The sequence below is a fragment of the Eucalyptus grandis genome, chromosome 6, assembly GCF_016545825.1.
Source record: "Eucalyptus grandis isolate ANBG69807.140 chromosome 6, ASM1654582v1, whole genome shotgun sequence".
NCBI classification, from domain to species: domain Eukaryota; kingdom Viridiplantae; phylum Streptophyta; class Magnoliopsida; order Myrtales; family Myrtaceae; genus Eucalyptus; species Eucalyptus grandis.
The window spans coordinates 1,448,252-1,466,789 of record NC_052617.1 but is presented as its reverse complement, the minus strand read 5'-3'; the positions used below and the strand labels follow the sequence as shown (position 1 = coordinate 1,466,789).

Sequence of the window (18,538 nt, the reverse complement as noted above, 5' to 3'; positions counted from 1 at the left end):
TTTCAAACACGACATAAATTATATTAGATACGAGGAACCAATATATATACACTTTAGATAGTGCTTGATCGGACAATTTAGGCTGTGTTTGGAAAGGCTTTTAGGTGGGTGAGGAAAATAAGGGCGTGCATGGAAACGTTTCTAAGAACGTTTAGCACACTTTGTAATACGGAAAGTGTGCGGGAACAAAAAAAACAGAAACGCGTTTGGTTGCGTTTTTGTTCCTTTTTTTTTTTTTGTTTTCAACGAAATAGGAAGAAAAAGAAACAAAAAAAGTTGTTTCTCCAGAAAAGAAACACTACCGGAAGAACAAAAGAACAAAACGACTCTTCTCTCTCTTCTTCTTCTCTTCTTCTTTTCTTTTTTTTTTTTCTTATTTTTCTTTGGCCGGCCGCCGCCCTCGCCATGGCGGCCGGCCGTGCCGAGGCTCGGCCTCGCCCAGATCCGGCGAGGCCGAGCCTCGCCTTCGGGCGACGCCGAGCGTCGCCGCCCCGGCGAGGCTCGGGCTCGTCGGACGGGCGAGCTCGAGCTCGCCCGGCCATGGCGAGGCTCGGGCTCGCGGATCTGGCGAGCCCGAGCTCGCCCGGCCAAAGGCGAGGCTCGGCGTTGCCGCGCCGGCGAGGCCGAGCCTCGCCCAACCACGGCCAGGCTCGGCCTCGCAGGTGGGCCGCGAGCCTCGCCGTGGTCGGGCGAGGCCGCCCGCCCGTCGGCCGGTCACGGAGGCCGTGGTGGACCGCCGAAAAAAAAGAAAAATAAAAAGAAAGGAAAAAATAAAAAATAATAATAAATGTTTAAAAAATTAAAAGAAACAAAAAAATAATAAAATTTAACCAAACGTGTTTCTGTTCATTTTTTATTCTGACCAAACGTTACCAAACGCGTTCTTTTGTTCAAAATTGTTAGAATGTAAAACACTTTTTTTTGTTTCTGTTCAGGAACAAAAAAGCACAGAAATAAATCCATGCGCACCCTAAAATTCCTTTATGACGTTTGGAATAAGGGGAAAATGGAAGAGTGCCGAGGGTGGGTTATATCTTGTTCGGAAAAAAGAGGAAAAGCGCAGGAGGGGGACAAAATTAAAATGAAATTACGCTTTTGCCCTAAGAGACCATCTAAGCCAACTTGACATGGCCAAGGTCATTTCAGAAAAGGATGAGGGGAGTTTTTTGAAGTTTAATTTTGGTTTTTATGTCATATTCTACTAGTTCTCTTCACAATCCGTTTGTAATGTGGGAGTTTTAGGCTCTATCGATTAACTCACAAGCTTAACTCAGATCTCATTAGTTAATCCTCATTCCTACTAAGGGCGAGCAATTCCAAGTTTCATACAAGTTCCAGTAGTTTTTTGAAGTTTAATTTTTGTTTTTATGTCATATTCTACTGGTTCTCTTTGCAATCCATTTGTAATACAGGAGTTTCGGGCTCTATCTATTAACTCAGATCTCATTAGTTGATCTTCATTCCTGCTAAGGGCGAGCAGTTTCAGGTTCCATACAGATTTCATCTGGAACCTGAAATCTACTCGTTGGAAGAGGGTCCTCATTTTTGGGAACCTGAAATCTACTCTGTATATGTTAAAACTTGAAACCCACCTTGTAATAAGTTCCAAGATTAGTTATAGGATCTATTCAAGTTCCACTTATATTATTAATTAAATGATTACAATTTACTAACTATAACTTATATTTAGACATAAATAATATGAATATTAATAAAGTAAAAATCTTATTCATAAAATGGAAACTTTGAATAGTATTTCTAGATTATACACTTATCATTAAATAGTATGAAATATCGGAGAATCGTACGGAGATATGTACAAAAAAATAATTTTAAAACTTGTTTTAGGTTTTAGATTACAAGTTGTAGATTCTAGGTTCCAAGTTTTTTCCAATTAAGAACTTTGAACTTATCCATCGAAATAGGTTTCTCATTTTTTGGAATTTGGAATCTACCCCGCATACCTTGGAACCTGAAACCTATATGTTCTCATAGGTCCGGTTCTTAGGTTTCAGGTTCTATCATGGAATCATGCTCACCCTTAATTCCTGCAAGCAATATCATTTTTGGCTTTAACTTAATAAGTTGAGTTCAATGTTGAAGATATCATTATGCAGAAAAGTTATCAATTTGGTGGACAAGTTGTAGACTGACTACGATTTACAAGCATGTTGTCAATTTCGAGATAATTAATCGAGCACTTGGCAACCGGAGAGTGGAGACTGTCTTGGACGATCCTTTACTATTTGGTGATCTTTTAAGATGATTGTTGGGCTGCCTAGGTTGGTAAGTGAATTTAGCGTCTAAGTTTAATTACTTTGTGCTGCAACCTACCTTTAGGGGCATTATCTAAAAGATGGGCCTACAATCCTCGGTTAAGTACAAGCTTTCCTAAGTCTATATTTTGCGTGACGTTGGAATATTCAATATTAAGTCAAATCAAGGCTAAGAGGATTTTTTAATGATGAGTGACCACTAATTTATTAGGGTTAATTAAAAACCAAGTGAGGCAATATAACTCACTTCATACACAACTAGAGAATTTAGAGTCGAGAACTTAATTACACTTATTCATTTATTAATCAACTAGTATCATTTCAATACCTAAACTTATTTATACCAAGAAGATGTTTGTCAATCAGTTTGCATTGATTTTAAATTTATCAACTAACATGATCACTTAGGTTTGCAAGTTAAAGTAACAATTAACAATAAAAAAAAATCAAAATAAATTGCTAGGAAAAGCAATAATTTAACACTAAGAAATAAGGAAAAAAATGTCATTCCTAACTAAGCTAAATGGAAACAACTGTCTACATATAGAAAATATGCAATCAAATGATGATTGGAACAAAAATGCGCAACCAACGACCCAAAATCTTTTTCCTTAAAAGCATGTAAATTTTATTTGTAAAGCTTTAAGAGTTTGTTCAATTTGGAGTACAAATTTTTTCGATCAGGGATTTTCACACATTTTAAAAGAAAACTACTCAAAAACTAATTTTCAAGCTTTTTCTTAATTTTTAGAAAAAAATAAAAATTTCGGAATTTTAAAATTTTTAATTAATTTTATATCAAATTTAAAAAAAAAAAATTAAATAATTTTTAAACAGAAAATATGGGCTGCAATCTGGTCCGTCAATTTGGGCTCAAGGGTAAGGTTGGGGCTTGTCTTGAACAAGCCCACCTCAATTAGAAAACTCACCAAACCCACTTCTAAATATGACACATATCAGCCCAATCACCTATATTACCCAAACCTTTGAGAAGAAATAATCCCAGACTTGCTGAACCAACTAAGACCCGAATTCACTAATCCTAATTACGCCCAAACTTACAAAACTCCACTTAAGCCCACCTAAACAACTACTCTCTTTCCCCTTCACCCTTTCTTCTTTCCCCCTCTCCACTGTTCCCTTCTTTCACGCTCAAGTCCACATCTTCTAACGAAGCGAACCAACGGACGAGAAATGTGAGAAATTTGAAACAAAGCTTGTGATTGAGAAGTCAGAACACAAAACAAAACACTTCACCATGAATCAAAACATAAATTTCGCTAAACTTCCCTCATCAGTGGCCATATCTGAGCATCATCGTGGTTCATTTTTTTTGGTTTTTTCTACTCTAACTCTGAACTCAGTCTCTGATTTTTGTCTCTTTTTCTTTGCAGAGCGTGAGAATCAAACCTCACTTGAAATTAAATGCCCCCAAACTCTTCCCCTAAGAGAAAGTGGAAAATCGCTCCTCACCTCCCCCTTCCCAAGTAGGAAAGGTGGCCTCAGTGATTCAATTGTGGTCCATTCACCATTCAAGATGTCGCAACATACGGTTACCACGTGAGCGGAGCAAACATGTCATTCAAAGGAACTCAATAGGCAAACTGGTGTTGATTTAGTAAGGAGTCGTCGTAAGGCCTTTGCTTCACTGACACCCCTCATCGCTTAACCACCAGCACACATACAGTTTACCGAAAATATAGAGAAAAGGGAGAGAGGGGGGTGTTGCAAAAACATTCAGGGGTAGCCACGAATCGTATCCAAGAGCCTCGACATACCGGTTCAGCAAACGTGCACCAATATATAGAACAAAATAGGCCGTGCTTGGATTCGGACAAAAACGGAGAATAGTACCATGTGACTCCTACTTATGCAAGTTTTACTTGACCTTTTGTTGATACTCCATCTTCAAGGTGAGCGTAGGTAATGCCTTTTCACAAGTGATATGTAGTAATTGTTAGAATCCTGAACTCCATTCAAAAGAGGGTATTGTGCATTTAAGATGGCGTATCACCTATGAAAAAACACTACTTATGCTCATCTTGAAGAGGGAGTATTGACAGACAGTCAAGTAAAACTCACAAAACCTTAATACATTGTTAATTTCTTACACAAGATGCCACATTAGGTAATGATTAGGCCATAGAGTGGTACTTGGTCATGCCATTTTGTCAAGGGGAAAATTTCGAAAAAGGACCTAAAGTGCCATTATTTGAGAAAATAAGGGTCCGAAGTGGACTTTATTTCAAATAAGGACCTAAAGTGGCTTTAGTTGTTTCAAATAAAGGCCTAAAGTGGATTTGATTGTTTCAAAGTAAGGACTCGACCTTACCGGTTGCCGACCGGTCAAGGGAATTTTTGTCATTTGGCATTTTCCCCTTTTTTTCCCTTTTCTTTTTCTAGTTCTTCTTCTTCCTCTTCGTCAATGGCTGCCGACCATTGGTGATGCCCACAAAGGGCTGGGCGAGGGTCACCTTCGCCGGTGAAGGCTATCCACGCTAGCCACAGGCGAGGGATGGTGTCGCTTGGGCGTGGCGAGGTCGGCCCTCGCTAGCTACTAGTAAGGGCTAGCGTGGGTGGCCCTCGCCCAACCCTCTGTGGGCATTGCCGGTGGTCGGCCGGCCACTGGTGAAGAGGAAGAAGAAGAACCAAAAAAAAAAAAAAAAGAGGGAAGAAAAAAAGCTAGAAAATGGAAAAAGACGAAAATACCCTTGATCGCTAAAAAGTCAGGTCCTTATTTGAAACAAATATAACCACTTTAGGTCCTCATTTGAAACAACATCTACTTCAGACCCTTATTTGAAAAAAGTGATAGCACTTCAGGTTCCTATTTGAAACAAGGTCCACTTCGGGCCCTTATTCGAGAAAAATATGGCACTTCAGGTCCTATTTTGGAATTTTCCCTTTTGTCAAGAGTACTAATTGAGTTACCAAAAGTGTCACTATTTCAAATTAGGTCTAATTGAAGAAACAAAGAGAGATTATTAGGGATTTTTTTATGGATACTAAGAGAGGATGAATGTATTACTCGTGTACCGTATTACTCGTGTACCAATATATGGTTTTTGGCAATAAAAAAATTAATTTTAAGTACATTTGTCATAAGTAATACTAATTCGAGGATTTTCATGGTCTTTAACTTCATGGATTTACACATAGATTTGCCTCATCAATCCATGTGTCCTCTTACTTAGCAACTTCACAATAAAATTTGACGTATTGTCACGAGTGTATTAGTTTGTGAGTTTTCATGGTATTAATTCATCTTTTAAAGAGAAAATAATTTTTCTAAATTTAAGTTTTGGTAGGAAATTTTCTTTTTTCGTTTGTTAGGGAAATCATTTTTGATGTTTTGAAGATGACAAAATAAATAAAAAACTGCTAACATGTTCAATGATTGAGTAATTAGGTGAAAGACACACAAGCTGTTATGTAGATGATATAATGTAAGGTTCGGAATGACACGAGTGCAGAACGAGACGCAAGTTTAAAACGGAGCAAGTTCTGAATGAGACAACTTAATAGAATATGACATAAGCCTAGAACGTATAACGACTAGTGAATTGATTCAAATTCTACACAGAGATATAATTGATTGACTTAATCTAATTGATTAGTAAATTAATCTTGAAGACAAGTTCTTTTTAAACAGAGAAGCTTTACTTATGGAAACCTTACTCTAATTATATTGGCGATCATAATAAAGTTGAAATTTTACCATTGTCACTTAATGGCCACCAAATTTTCTTGATATAGTTTTGTCCATTGACAAAATGGAAGATGATCCTTTAGAAGCTGTCTAACGGCTAGTTTGGAAGTGGAGGAGTATATAAAGAGATCAAAGGATTGAGGAGTAAAAAGAGATGAGGTCTAGAATCTATAATTCCAAAATCCAAGCGTACTTTGGTGATACATTTGTTTTTCGTGAGCTTAAACATTTGCGATCATGAGAGAAATATCAAAAAAGTGACTTAGTGAGATGTTGTGATCTACTACTAAATATTTGTACTTAAAGTTGTAATCTCTTATTAATTATATAGTGGAATCTAGCCAGTAGGTTGTAAGTAAGGGAGAGTAGATATAAGCTTGACTAAAGCCAAATCATTATAAATTTTGTGTGTAATTTCTCTATCCTTACTCTCTTATTGTTTATTGCTAAAAGTCTATTGCACCCTCTCTAGGTGATCTGTGCCAGCAATATCACCATTGACTCATTTTTATAAGTGGTCAAAACGCCAGAGAATTTAAAAAATGTTTTCGGTGAAATAAAGAGTTGATTCACCGAGTAAACGAATGCATGGTGCCAAAGAAAATGGTCGCTCAACCTAACACAAAGGAGCCCTCATTAATCACATGTAAACATTCGTTTAAGCCTCTTTTGATTTATATGTAGTGATGCACCGCATGCCCGAGCCACAAGCTAGATGCCGACAAACTCAGCCTAACCTATCTTTCATGGAGGAGAGACCTCGTCTCCCTCTGCAAATTGCCAAAAAGACACAGAGAAAAATGGACAAACAAAAGAAAAAAAAAAAAACAGTTTACAACGAAGAAAGCAAAAGGCATAATTATTTTGGATAGCATAGGATGCCGGCAAGACGATAAACAAAAGTAAGAGTTACGAGAATTGCGTCCATACAGCGAATTTCCTCGAGGCCTGACATATATCTCCCCCGTAATTTCTGGACGGAAAAGAATTGTCGTCGACTCTTCATTCATGCTCAAGTTCAGGGTACCGGCATCAATTGAGTAAAAGAAAAAGAAAAGAGAACGTGCATTCTGCCGTCTTCAGTAAAATAATTATGCTGACTTGGTCGAAGAACGTGACATTTTACACATTATAAAAAAGAAAAAAGAAATCGTGGCGGCTTGCTCGCTATAGTGTAAATAGACCCGCTTTGCCTGGTTCGACGAGACTGTAAAGTGTTCTGGGACACATTTGAATTAGTTAGACGTTGACATTCAACACGGAGTTTCGACTAACCTTTTTGTCTTCTTCTAAGTCCCAACTACCAATACTCCTCCCCGATAAATTGGACCCGCTTCGCTCTCTGTTTGAGCCATCGCTGTTTCTTGTCTCTTCGATTCATCGTCCTCGCCTGTCCCTCCTTAGTATCGTCGACATCTCTCTCTCTCTCGCTCTCATGGATTCATCCAAAGAGGTCTCGGTCGAGATCTTCCCCTACATCAGAGTCTACAAAGATGGCACCTTCGAGCGCCTCGCCGGCATTGAGATTGCGCCGCCCGGCCTCGATCCCCACACCCAAGTCGAGTCCAAGGACATCCTCATCCTCCCTGACACCGGCATCTCTGCGCGGATCTACCGCCCCTCCTCCACCTCCTCCACTGCCACGAAACTCCCCCTCGTCATCTACTTCCATGGTGGGGCTTTCATTATCGCCTCCATCGCCGACCCCAAGTATCATGCCAGCCTCAATGCCCTTGTCGCCGAGTCCAATGTCATCGTCGTCTCCGTTGACTATCGCCGAGTCCCCGACCACCCCCTCCCTGCCGCCTATGATGACTCCTACGCTGCTCTGCAGTGGATCGCATCCGAGGCAGCCCGGAGCGAGCCGTGGCTCAGGGACCATGCCGACTTTGACCGGCTCTTCCTCGTCGGTGACAGCGGTGGTGCCAACATGTCTCACCACTTGGCCATGCGACTCAGGTACGGTACAATAACAAACCCAAAGTAGCTTAGTGAGTCTTTTAGTGTTCATCAATAACTCTGGGAATTCATTGTTGTCTTACATATGATTAGGGGTGTGCATGGTCCGGGCGGGCGGTTCTCGACCTAGAACCGATAACCGCCCGCTAAGGACCGGTTCCGAAAAATTGGAACCGAGATCCACCCATTAGTTGCATGGATTCACCCGGGAACCGGACCATTGGTGTGGTTCGGTTCCCGGGTGGATCCATGGAACCGATTTTAACGTGAAATAATTTTGGTTTTCAATATAGAACGACTACGTGACTTCCATAACAACAGTTGAAGAGGTTGCAAAAGGATATCATGGCATGCACTTACGATAATTGTGAGGAAATGATAGCAATTTTGGTTAAACTTGTTTTCTATCATGGCTATCATTAGGGGTGTCAACGGTTTGGTTCGGTTCGGTTTTTGAAAAACCGAACCGAACCGAACCGTTATAAAATTTTTCGAACCAACCGAAACCGAATCGAACCGAATACGAACCGAACTGAAATTTTTCGGTTCGGTTCGGTTGGTTCCCGATTTTTCGGTTTTCGGTTTTTAGTTTTTTGCATTTCTTTTATTTCCTCTTTCCTCTCTGCGTCATCTTCCGGACGCTCGCATCATCAAAAACCCCAAAAGATCAACGGCGAGAGAAAAAAAAAACCCTCACGGACCCTTCTCGACCACCACCGGAATCTCCTCGGATCCGCTGCCCGTGCCGTCCTCCCCGTCCTTGTCCCTGTCGTCGCCGCCCGTCGCCACATCGTCGCAGATGGAGGAGACGGCGTTCAGCAGGTCGGGGGGCAGGGGGAGGTTGCGGGAGATGAGGCTGAACCAGCGACTTCATCTTCCTCCTTTCTCTCTCCTCTATCTTCCGCGGATAAAACCCACTCTCTTTTATTCAAAATGCTCTCTTGCAATTCGCCTCCATCTCTGCATCCATCTTCGCCTACTTCTTCTTTGACCTCCAGCATTGCTGCCTCCCACCCAACTCCTCTCCCGCCCTCCAAGTTGACACTCGGGTCGGCGAACCATCACCGCCCCGGTCGCACTGTTGCCTGCGGCGGTGCTCGCTGCGCCCCGCCGGGCGGGGGCTAGGGGCTCTCGAGTTGGGCCACCATGGATTGGAGGGAGGCACGTGAAATCGAGCCAAAGGAGACGAGTCGAGGGAGAATAAAACTGAATTTTTAATGGTTTATCGGTTTGTGGTTCGGTTCGGTTTGGTTAACCGATAAAAACCGAACCAATAAAAAAATATCGGTTTTTAATGTGAATCGAACCGAAAACCGAACCGAACTGAAAAAACCGAATTTTTCGGTTCGGTTCGGTTCGGTTTTTGACACTCATAGCTATCATGGGTCTAAATAAAATTTTGCAGGCAAATTCCGTGTCCGAGGCATTTATTTTTCTCTTAGGTGTGATGCTTTAAAAACCCTCTATGTGATGCTTAGGAACCTTTGTTTGTGATGAAGCCTAAAGATTTATTCCTTGTTGTGGACTCGTTATCCTACATCAAAATCTCTCGGTCAAACTTTTTTGCTTTGTTTTGGCAAGTCTATATACGGTATATTACATAAGCTGCATGACGAGATATTTCTTCCTCATTGTCTTTTTAGTTTAACTAAGGCCAAATTGTTTTGGCATTTTTCCAGGCATTTCATTATGGAATGATGATAAAGAAGCGATCTTGACTTAATTTTTTAGTTATTTGATTTGGGATTATTAATTAGTAATTTTAATTTTTTAATATTAAAAATTAATATATTATTTTAATATAATCGGTCCGGTTCGGATGGGTGGATGGACAGATCTACCTATGAAACCGAGAATCGGACTGGTACCCACCGGTTCCCTCAAGAACCACTGGTTCCGGGCGGTTCCGGTTTGGTTTTGAGAGGTCCGGGCGGGTCTCGCTTCTTTTGCACACCCCTACATATGATTGCAATTTTAAAATTTTTAAACAGTTTTATATCGAGTAGACAATTATTATTTTTATTTACTATGGTAGAAAAATTTACGCAAAATTCCCTTATTGCACTATCTATCTAAATTTCTGCATCCGTGGCTGATAAGGGAGGATGCACTGGGCAAGCGGATCAAGCTCTCGGGGATCGGGATGATACAACCGTACTTCTGGGGCGAGAAACCGATCGGAGCGGAGGTGTCGGACCCCGGCCGTAAGGCGTTGGTGGACAGCTGGTGGCGGTTCGTGTGCGTGTCGGGCAAGGGGTGCGACGACCCGCTGATCAACCCGTTCGCGGACGGGGCCCCCGGCGTGGACGGGCTGGCGTGCGAGAAGGTGCTGGTGATCGTGAGCGAGAAGGACATACTAAGGGACAGAGGGAGGCTGTACTACGAGAAGCTGGTGGAGAGCGGCGGGGTGGCCGGGGCGGCGGCGGAGATCATGGAGGTCGACGGCGAGGATCACGTGTTCCACATCTTTGACCCGAGCTGCGAGAAGGCCAAGAGGCTGTTCAAGCGCGTGGCAGCGTTCGTCAACGCCGACGGCGATGATCCCAAGAAAGGTGCATGAAACAAGAGAGAGAGTTGGAAACACCGAGGGCGTTGTTGATGTTGTCTTATTGCTTTGCTTGTCGCTGCTAGATTTTCTGGTCGTCGCCACGTTGTGGGTGGTTGATACATGGTCGGCCATGAGAGTGTAGGTAGCTTTTCTGAGTTCCTGATTATTCTTGCTTTTTTTTTTTTGCTGGTTATTGTTTTAAAAACATTAGTGATATCTGATTCGGCATGAGCCTCATGTTCTCACTTTCCTTGGAAAGTCTTACATTCATGTGAGGGATAATGATATAAGTAATCTTTGAATTTTAATTCAACGTGTAACGTGATTTCTAAATATTTTATTTGATCTATGGGGTTCTTGGATCTTAGCCTAATATTCAATATAGTCCCTAAAATTTTAATTTGCATTGTGGTTTTTATACTTTTGGTATATGTTCAATATAGTACTTGGACTATATGAAAATATTCAATGTAATCCTTGATTCTTGAATTAATGGAAGAACAATATCGAACATTTTCATATAGTTTGGGGATTAAATCATGGACTACATTGGACCACATTGCATATTGGGCTGGACTACATTAAACAAATTAAAAGTTCAAGGATCGATTTGTACATTGAGCCAAAGTGCTAGAGCTATTTGTGTAATTTTACCTTCATATAAAGTGAAGTTGGTGCATGACATTCTTTTTCAAGGAATTCATTTATCTATATATATTTTACATTTTGACTTTATACTATATTAATGGATCATCTTAACCTTCAACCAAATAAAATGTTACATTTTTTTACTAGATCTTTATTTTTTTTAAATATAAAATTTGCCCAATAATTGTAGAAGACTAGTTTTTTGGTCGGTAGAAGGCTAGTTTCTGTCGATATAAAATAACACAAAGATTGGGCCCATTAAGGGGCCGTTCAACTTGCCAGCTGTTCCGACCCAAAAAAAAAAAAAAACTTGCCAGCTGCAATTGAAACAGATCATTAGTCTGGTTTTTGTGTAATTGTAGGAGTTTAGGAAAGAGTCGCGATATATAAGTAAGTTTCACTAGAAACCAGTCCAACAAAGAGCGCCCTCTTCACGTTTAGCATCCATCGATTCTCAGTGAAGCATATGACATTTAAGCTTAGTTTATTTATGAATAATAAAAAATTTGAAAAAAAATTTCCTAAAAAATTTCACCCGTATCACTTAAAATAATTAGTTAATGTATTATCGACTACAATTTATATTTAAACATTTTGTGGATAATGAAAATATTTTTCGCCTATTCGTTTTTGTAGGCGATACAAGTTATCGATTCTATGAAATTATTTTCTAAATCAATATGTACTTTTTTTTTTTGTGAAATAAATGGAGTCTCAACTTGAAGATAGGTTTTTTAGGTGTCTACATCATTCTCAATTCAATCTACCAAGAGAGGACCTATTTTTTTTTTTCTTTTAAAAACCACCAATTTTAGTTTGGGTTCCAATTTTAATCCTTTTTTTTTCATTTGCATTTCATGGAAGTGCACCTTAGCCAAATTTGATCCCTTTTGAGGTTCCTTCTAATGACGCCATTGAAAATTCGATATGTAATTTCATGTGAACTTAGCGACTCATGTGACATCCGAAATTTTCTTGTAATTCATGATGTTTAAGATATTAAGTTAATGAGAGTTATTGGGAAAATATAATTAGTATTATAATTGTTAATAAGGATTGATATTCTCTAGAATACATATTGAATAATTTTCAAATGTTTAAATTTTATTGAGCTAAGGTGTCTTATTGTTCTACATTAACTATAAAGAAAATTTCGGATGTCACATGAGTCACCAAGTTGGTTTGAACTTAAGGTGTTATCTCTCATCATCGCTTAAACTTAAGAGATTCTATATCTAAAGAGTTAGGGAAAACATCTTATTCTTTGTCATTTGCACCATGATGATCAACTTTTGTTGACACCTCTTATGGTGCAAACTCCATCTTCAATATGAACCATGTGACCCTTTTTGAAAAGTTGCCCAATCCTCAGCAAATTCCAAAAAGTTCATGGCACAAAGTAAATATGTGCAATAGTACCAATAATACCATCAACTTGACGAGGGAATTTTTGTGGTCAAGGTTCACTACCGATTCGGTGATGTATGAAAGTGAATTGATGATTACTTGTACTGCATATTCCACCGACATTTCGCTTCAGGTCATATTGAAAACAATTTGGACTTAGAATGAAGATTGCCTTGACTGAAATCTGGGGAATGAAACTTTTTTTTTTGGTCGTAAGGGGAAAGAAACTTGAAGAGAGTGGAAAAGGAGATTTTGTGGAGAGGAGAGGTGACCTTTATCTGGAAGACGGTCTGGCGTTAATAGGAAAGAAAAAGACAAAAGGAGATGAAGTGGTCGACGTTGACTGAGCCTTCACATCAGCAATTTTCACTCTCAATTTATCCTGAAAAATTACTTGAAAAATCATTAAAAGATTTAGCACTTCATTATCTTAATACAAAGTTTGTCACATAATTTCAACGAAATGAATCGTTTTAAAGATTTATATCCATGCACGAACCTAGGGTAAAAATACCACATTAAAGATAGAGTAAAAAGAAATTAAAGTGAGATGAGGATTTTGTTACTTGCAACAAATAATCATGTTGATTTCATCAATTGATGACTTTTTGGTTACTAGGTAACGTAAAAGAATTTACTTATTTTTATTATTGATTTTTTCAAGAATTTGGATCTTTGACCAAAAAAAAAAAACAATTAATCCGAATCCCATGACGGGATCGTCGGATTTAATCAATTAAAAAAAAAAAGGAGGTTATCTTAGACGAGACTTGAAAAGTATTATGTTTATAACAACGTTGGAAGACGTGGTTAGACATTGACATTTAACCACGAGTCTAACCAACACTTTTTTTTTTTTTTTTTCTGATTTTGTTATAACTCGTAATTACCGAAAGTCCACCCTATAAATAGGCCCCGCTTTCCTCTCCCTGCTTGGCCGTCGCTGTTTCTCGTCTCTCCGATTCATCGTCCTCGCCGATATCACTCGTTTAGGATCGTTGAGGTCTCTCTCTCTCTCTCTCTCTCTCTCTCATGGATTCATCCAAAGAGGTCTCAGTCGAGATCTTCCCCTACATCCGAGTCTACAAAGACGGCACCTTCGACCGCCTCGCCGGCTTCGAGGTCGCCCCGCCCGGCCTCGACCCGGACACCCGAGTCGATTCCAAGGACGTCCTCATCCTCCCTGACACCGGCATCTTCGCCCGGATCTACCTCCCCTCCTCCGCCTCCTCCGCAGCCAAGAAACTCCCCCTCGTCGTCTACTTCCACGGCGGGGCCTTCATCATCGCCACCATCGCCGACCCCAAGTATCACGCCAGCCTCAACGCCCTTGTCGCCGAGTCCAACGCCATCGTCATCTCTGTCGACTATCGCCGAGTCCCCGAGCACCCTCTCCCCGCAGCCTACGATGACTCCTGGGCTGCTCTGCAGTGGATCGCGTCCGAGCAAGCCCGGAGCGAGCCGTGGCTCAGGGACCATGCCGACTTCGATCGGCTCTTCCTCGTCGGCGACAGTGGTGGCGCCAACATGTCTCACCACTTGGCCATGCGACTCAGGTACAGCACAATAACAAATCCAAAGATGCTTAGGGAGTTTTGTACTGTTCATTTGCTCTAAGTGACTTTGTGATTTCGTTGCTGTCTTACGTATAATTTATTATCTTTTAATTGTAAACAATTTTATATTGAGTAGATACTGAATAATATGATATTTCTAGTTGAAGAAATTTACCTAAAATCTCCTTATTTAATTATTTTTCTAAGTTTCTGCATCGATTGCTGATAAGGGATGACGTGCTTGGCGAGCGGGTCAAACTCTCGGGGATCGGGATGATACAACCGTACTTCTGGGGCGAGACACCGATCGGAGAGGAGGTGGTGGACCACGGTCGGAAGGCGTTGGTGGACAGCTGGTGGCGCTTCGTGTGCGTGTCGGACAAGGGAGGCGACGACCCGGTGATCAACCCGTTCGCGGACGGGGCCCCCGGCGTGAAGGGGCTGGCGTGCAAGAAGGTGCTGGTGATCGTGAGCGAGAAGGACATACTGAGGGACAGAGGGAGGCTGTACTACGAGAAGCTGGTGGAGAGCGGCGGGCCGGCGGCGGCGGAGTTCATGGAGATCGAAGGCGAGGATCATGTGTTCCACATCTTCGACCCGAGCTGCGAAAGGGCCAAGAGGATGTTCAAGCGCTTGGCCTCGTTCATTAACAGTGATGGTGATTGTGCATGACAGAAAAGAGAGAAGTTGACAAGCAGAGGGCGTTTTCGAACTTGCCTTATTAATTTGCCTGAAGTTCGACCGTGGTGGTCCCCTTTGTCGGTTGTACTGGTGAAAAAAAATAAAAATAATGGTCGATACGTTCTTGACCACAAGAATTGCGTGTAGCTTTTGCAATTCCCGATCATTTGCATGTTACTTTCTGGGTGCGGGTTTAACATTAGTAACCTCTGACTCGACCAACCGGGTGAGAGGCGCGCGTGTCGTGTTTTGGCTTTCGTGGCAAGGTTCGAGACTATGGTTTTTATTAAGCGAACTTGGCCCATGACGGTCCTTTTCGAGGTATTAAATTACTTCTAGTGTCTCATCTTCCTTTTTCTGAACTTCATTTATGGACCATCTTGACCTTAAACGAAATTTAAGGTTACTTCTTTTTGCTAGACTTTTGTCACGAGCCTTCTCAAATCTACTTGTAGAAGTATATGTAATTCTTATTCTTATTATTATTATTTTGTAAATTGTAGGAATTTAGCAAAGTATCATGATCAGCAGGTGAAATATTCTGATCAAACAGGTCGGACAAAGAGTGCGCGCTTCACGATTTTTTTTTTTTTTTGTCCTTTGTGGGCCACGCACGGTCCGCGATAAGCATGTGCCGCCTCTGAGGGAAGCATTAAGGTGGATGTGGCCTCGAGATGGTCCTTTGATAGGTAACAATGTTTAAGATGTATTGCACCGTACAATTGGAAGTCGCGATGGAACATGCCCAAGATCTCGTCTCTTATCACCCTAGAGAGACGATGGGTTGGCGAACATCCGTCTCGACTCAAGTTTGTCTTCCTCTTTGAGCAGATGGCCTAATTTCCTATAACCGTCGGCTTTAACTCGAATCTTGATTTTTTTTTTTTTTTAAATTTCATGAAAATGAACAATCTTTGAGTTGGTATGAAAATATGGCTCTTGTCAAATTTTTGTTCAAGAGACATCATTAAAGATCCGATATGCATTCCCTGTATATTCTAACAACTCGCACCTGTGTTGAGGTGGAAGGTCGCACACCAATGATGTTATTGCAAATCAGGCATCCAAAGGAAGACGTTGTCATCTTAAATTGGGGGTAGAATTCTCTCTCTCCTGTCCATAAACAGATGGGAAAAAAAATTAGGGCGAGAGAGGACGAAATTGGCCCAAACAAAAAGCAAATCAAATGCAGAATGTCTTCCCAAGCAAATTCTAACAAAGAATATGAAGCATTGAGTGGATTCACGAGCGACGATTGCGACGTTTCATGCAAGCATCGGTGTGGAGCAACCCCCAAGATCTTGCCTATCCCAAGAAATCCTGCGGGGGAGGTTCTTCCGTTGTTCAACATGGAGGATAAATAGTTTATCATCAGTTTTTAATGTGAAATTGCTTCAATTTGTTGAGTGTTTTTTAACTATCGTGTGTTTGTAGAAAATTTCTATGAGTTGAATGATGACCGTTGTGTTTAAGGATAGTTTGTCGCAACCTTCCCGTAAATGAACCACCAAGGAAGGACTAATGAATAACTAATCATAGTGCTTAACATGGACTTTCTCATGCTAGACCAATTGTAAGTTGGTACTTAATTTGACATGTAATTTAGTTGGTACTTAATTTGACATGTAATTTATCTTACTTTTTTGAGTCACTATTAATCAGTTATGGTTCGAATAGATGCCTAGGTAAAATGTGGGAGTGCATTTTAATTTTGCAAACTAGAGATTCAATAGATTCAAGAATTTGATTATAATAGATTAATATAACGTTGTTGAGGTACCTTTTTGCATTATTTCAAAAATATTTTCTTGCAGCCTTTATCCATTTTTGTATTGCTCTTGTATTGGGCCCATTTTCAACTTATCAAAGCCCACGTAAAATCTCTCCAATTCTTTGGTTGTTGGGTTGACTTCCATTTCAAATGTTGCATTCTAACTAACTCTCTCAAGTTCCTTTAAATAAGATCTCATCATATTATATTGCTCCTGTATTGTGCCCGTCATATAATGAAGAGCTTTCCATACGGTGTTATAACTTTTTTTAATCAAGTCTTGGAGCAAATCTTTCTCTTGCATATGTCAGCATATTACTATTTTACCTACAAGTTATTCCTTCAAATCTTTGTTTAAGCCTCTTTTGGTTTTTCTTTTTAATTATTAGAAAGTTTAACCCAAAAACTTAAATTATAAATTGTATGGAGACTGTGCATAATATAAAAATCATATAAGATCTGTTGTCAACTAATGTGAAATATTTAGCACCTCCTCTCACATGCAAGCTGGATGAGGAGTGGTCTCTGAAATTTGATTAACTTGTGTGGACATAGACGCAAAATGGATTGCATCTGGCTCTATACCATATTAGAAGGTTCAATTCAACACTAAAGTTGATATGTGGAAAAAGGCAAAGAAAAAAAAAAACATGATGACTTGTTGTCAACATATATTGCGTCTCATGTGCAAGCCAGATTAGGAGTGACATGTGGAATTTTATGACATCCTATGAAATTTGGTTGATGAGGAGTGTGTGGCATGAGTTACCTTCATTGGGTTGATATCTTCATTTTTCTTGAAAGGCAAATGAATAAAGAACTCATAATTCAGCCACAAAGGATTATAGCATTTTTCCAGAAACTTTGAATGAGAAAAAATAGGTTCTATTTGGGCTAAGCGAAAGGAATAGTGCTAGTTATGATATCATGTTAGAATGTCTAATTTAAAAACTTAATTTATTAGGTGAAGAAAAATCATATGTATATAAAGAGCATATGATCAAGTGATATGAGATATTTCAACACTCTTCTTATATGTAAGTTAGGTTAGTAGTGATATGTGAAATTTGATTAATGGGCACGGAGACACATGTGAAAAGGATAACACTTAGCTCTGATTTCATATTAGAAAGTATAATCCAAAAACTTAAATTGATAAGTGGAAAAAGACAAACAATATCTAGCTATGTTGAACAATATTATAAGTGACCCATAGAATTTGACCGTACCCTATGTGATTTGGCTGTACACGTAGAATTTGACTGTACCCTATGCGAAAATAATAGCACCGGCTATAATACTATGTTAAAAAGTCCAACAAAAAAATCTAAACTATTAGAAAAAGAAAGATCACATATATTTGTAGAGTATATAAATTTTTTTATCAAGTTATATAGGATATTTCAAAATGTGGCACTGCACGAGCAGCAACCTCGACGTCAGCCTAGCTCATTCTCTCGGGGAGCGCCTCCCCACTAAGAATTCCTAAAAGGACAGAGGAGAAAACAGTTTTCATCGAAGAAAGAAATAGGTACAATTATTTTGAATAGAAATAGAATGATGACGAGACAATAAACAAAAGTAAGAGCTATGAGAAAAACATTCATAGGATGTTCCGCAATTATCGCTCCTGCGACCAATTTCCCACGGACCGAATTATGTTTGATTTGGCCGATGAATGGACCTTTTTATGCATTAAAAGAAGAAAAATAGTCTAGCTTGATTGCTCGTGTAAAAGGATTCAACACGTTGCTATTACTGATCTTTTCAAGACGTTGATGTGCCACCTATCATAAAATAGAATTAATCCAAATCGATGTAATAAAGATCTTCGGACTTTCAACCAAACGAAATCAGATGGAAAAAAAGGCTATCTTCGGCGAGACTAAAGAAAAATGAATTATGACCTCATTTGAAGATGTAGTCTGACCTACCTTTTTCTAACTTGTAAACTCATAATTCCCAAAAGTCCTCCTCAATAAA

At 39.9% G+C, this 18,538-nt stretch overlaps 2 protein-coding genes across 2 annotated transcripts; both read left to right on the top strand.

Moving 5' to 3' along the window:
* Positions 1–7,361: 7,361 nt before the first annotated feature.
* Positions 7,362–10,841, top strand: LOC104447913 (probable carboxylesterase 2). The gene is made up of 2 exons (XM_010061658.3): positions 7,362–7,944; positions 10,045–10,841. The coding sequence occupies exons 1-2, from the start codon at positions 7,421–7,423 to the stop codon at positions 10,502–10,504; spliced, it is 984 nt and encodes a 327-aa protein (XP_010059960.2). The 5' UTR covers positions 7,362–7,420; the 3' UTR covers positions 10,505–10,841.
* Positions 10,842–13,479: 2,638 nt separating this feature from the next.
* LOC104447917 (probable carboxylesterase 2) lies at positions 13,480–15,113 on the top strand. Its single transcript, XM_010061661.3, has 2 exons — positions 13,480–14,103; positions 14,334–15,113. The coding sequence occupies exons 1-2, from the start codon at positions 13,580–13,582 to the stop codon at positions 14,773–14,775; spliced, it is 966 nt and encodes a 321-aa protein (XP_010059963.1). The 5' UTR covers positions 13,480–13,579; the 3' UTR covers positions 14,776–15,113.
* Positions 15,114–18,538: the final 3,425 nt, after the last annotated feature.

Coding starts and splice junctions, on each gene's coding strand:
- LOC104447913 (XM_010061658.3), top strand. CDS start 7,421: ATGGATTCATCCAAAGAGGTCTCGGTCGAGATCTTCCCCTACATCAGA. Junction 7,945..10,044: donor CACTTGGCCATGCGACTCAG/GTACGGTACAAT, acceptor GTGGCTGATAAG/GGAGGATGCACTGGGCAAGC.
- LOC104447917 (XM_010061661.3), top strand. CDS start 13,580: ATGGATTCATCCAAAGAGGTCTCAGTCGAGATCTTCCCCTACATCCGA. Junction 14,104..14,333: donor CACTTGGCCATGCGACTCAG/GTACAGCACAAT, acceptor ATTGCTGATAAG/GGATGACGTGCTTGGCGAGC.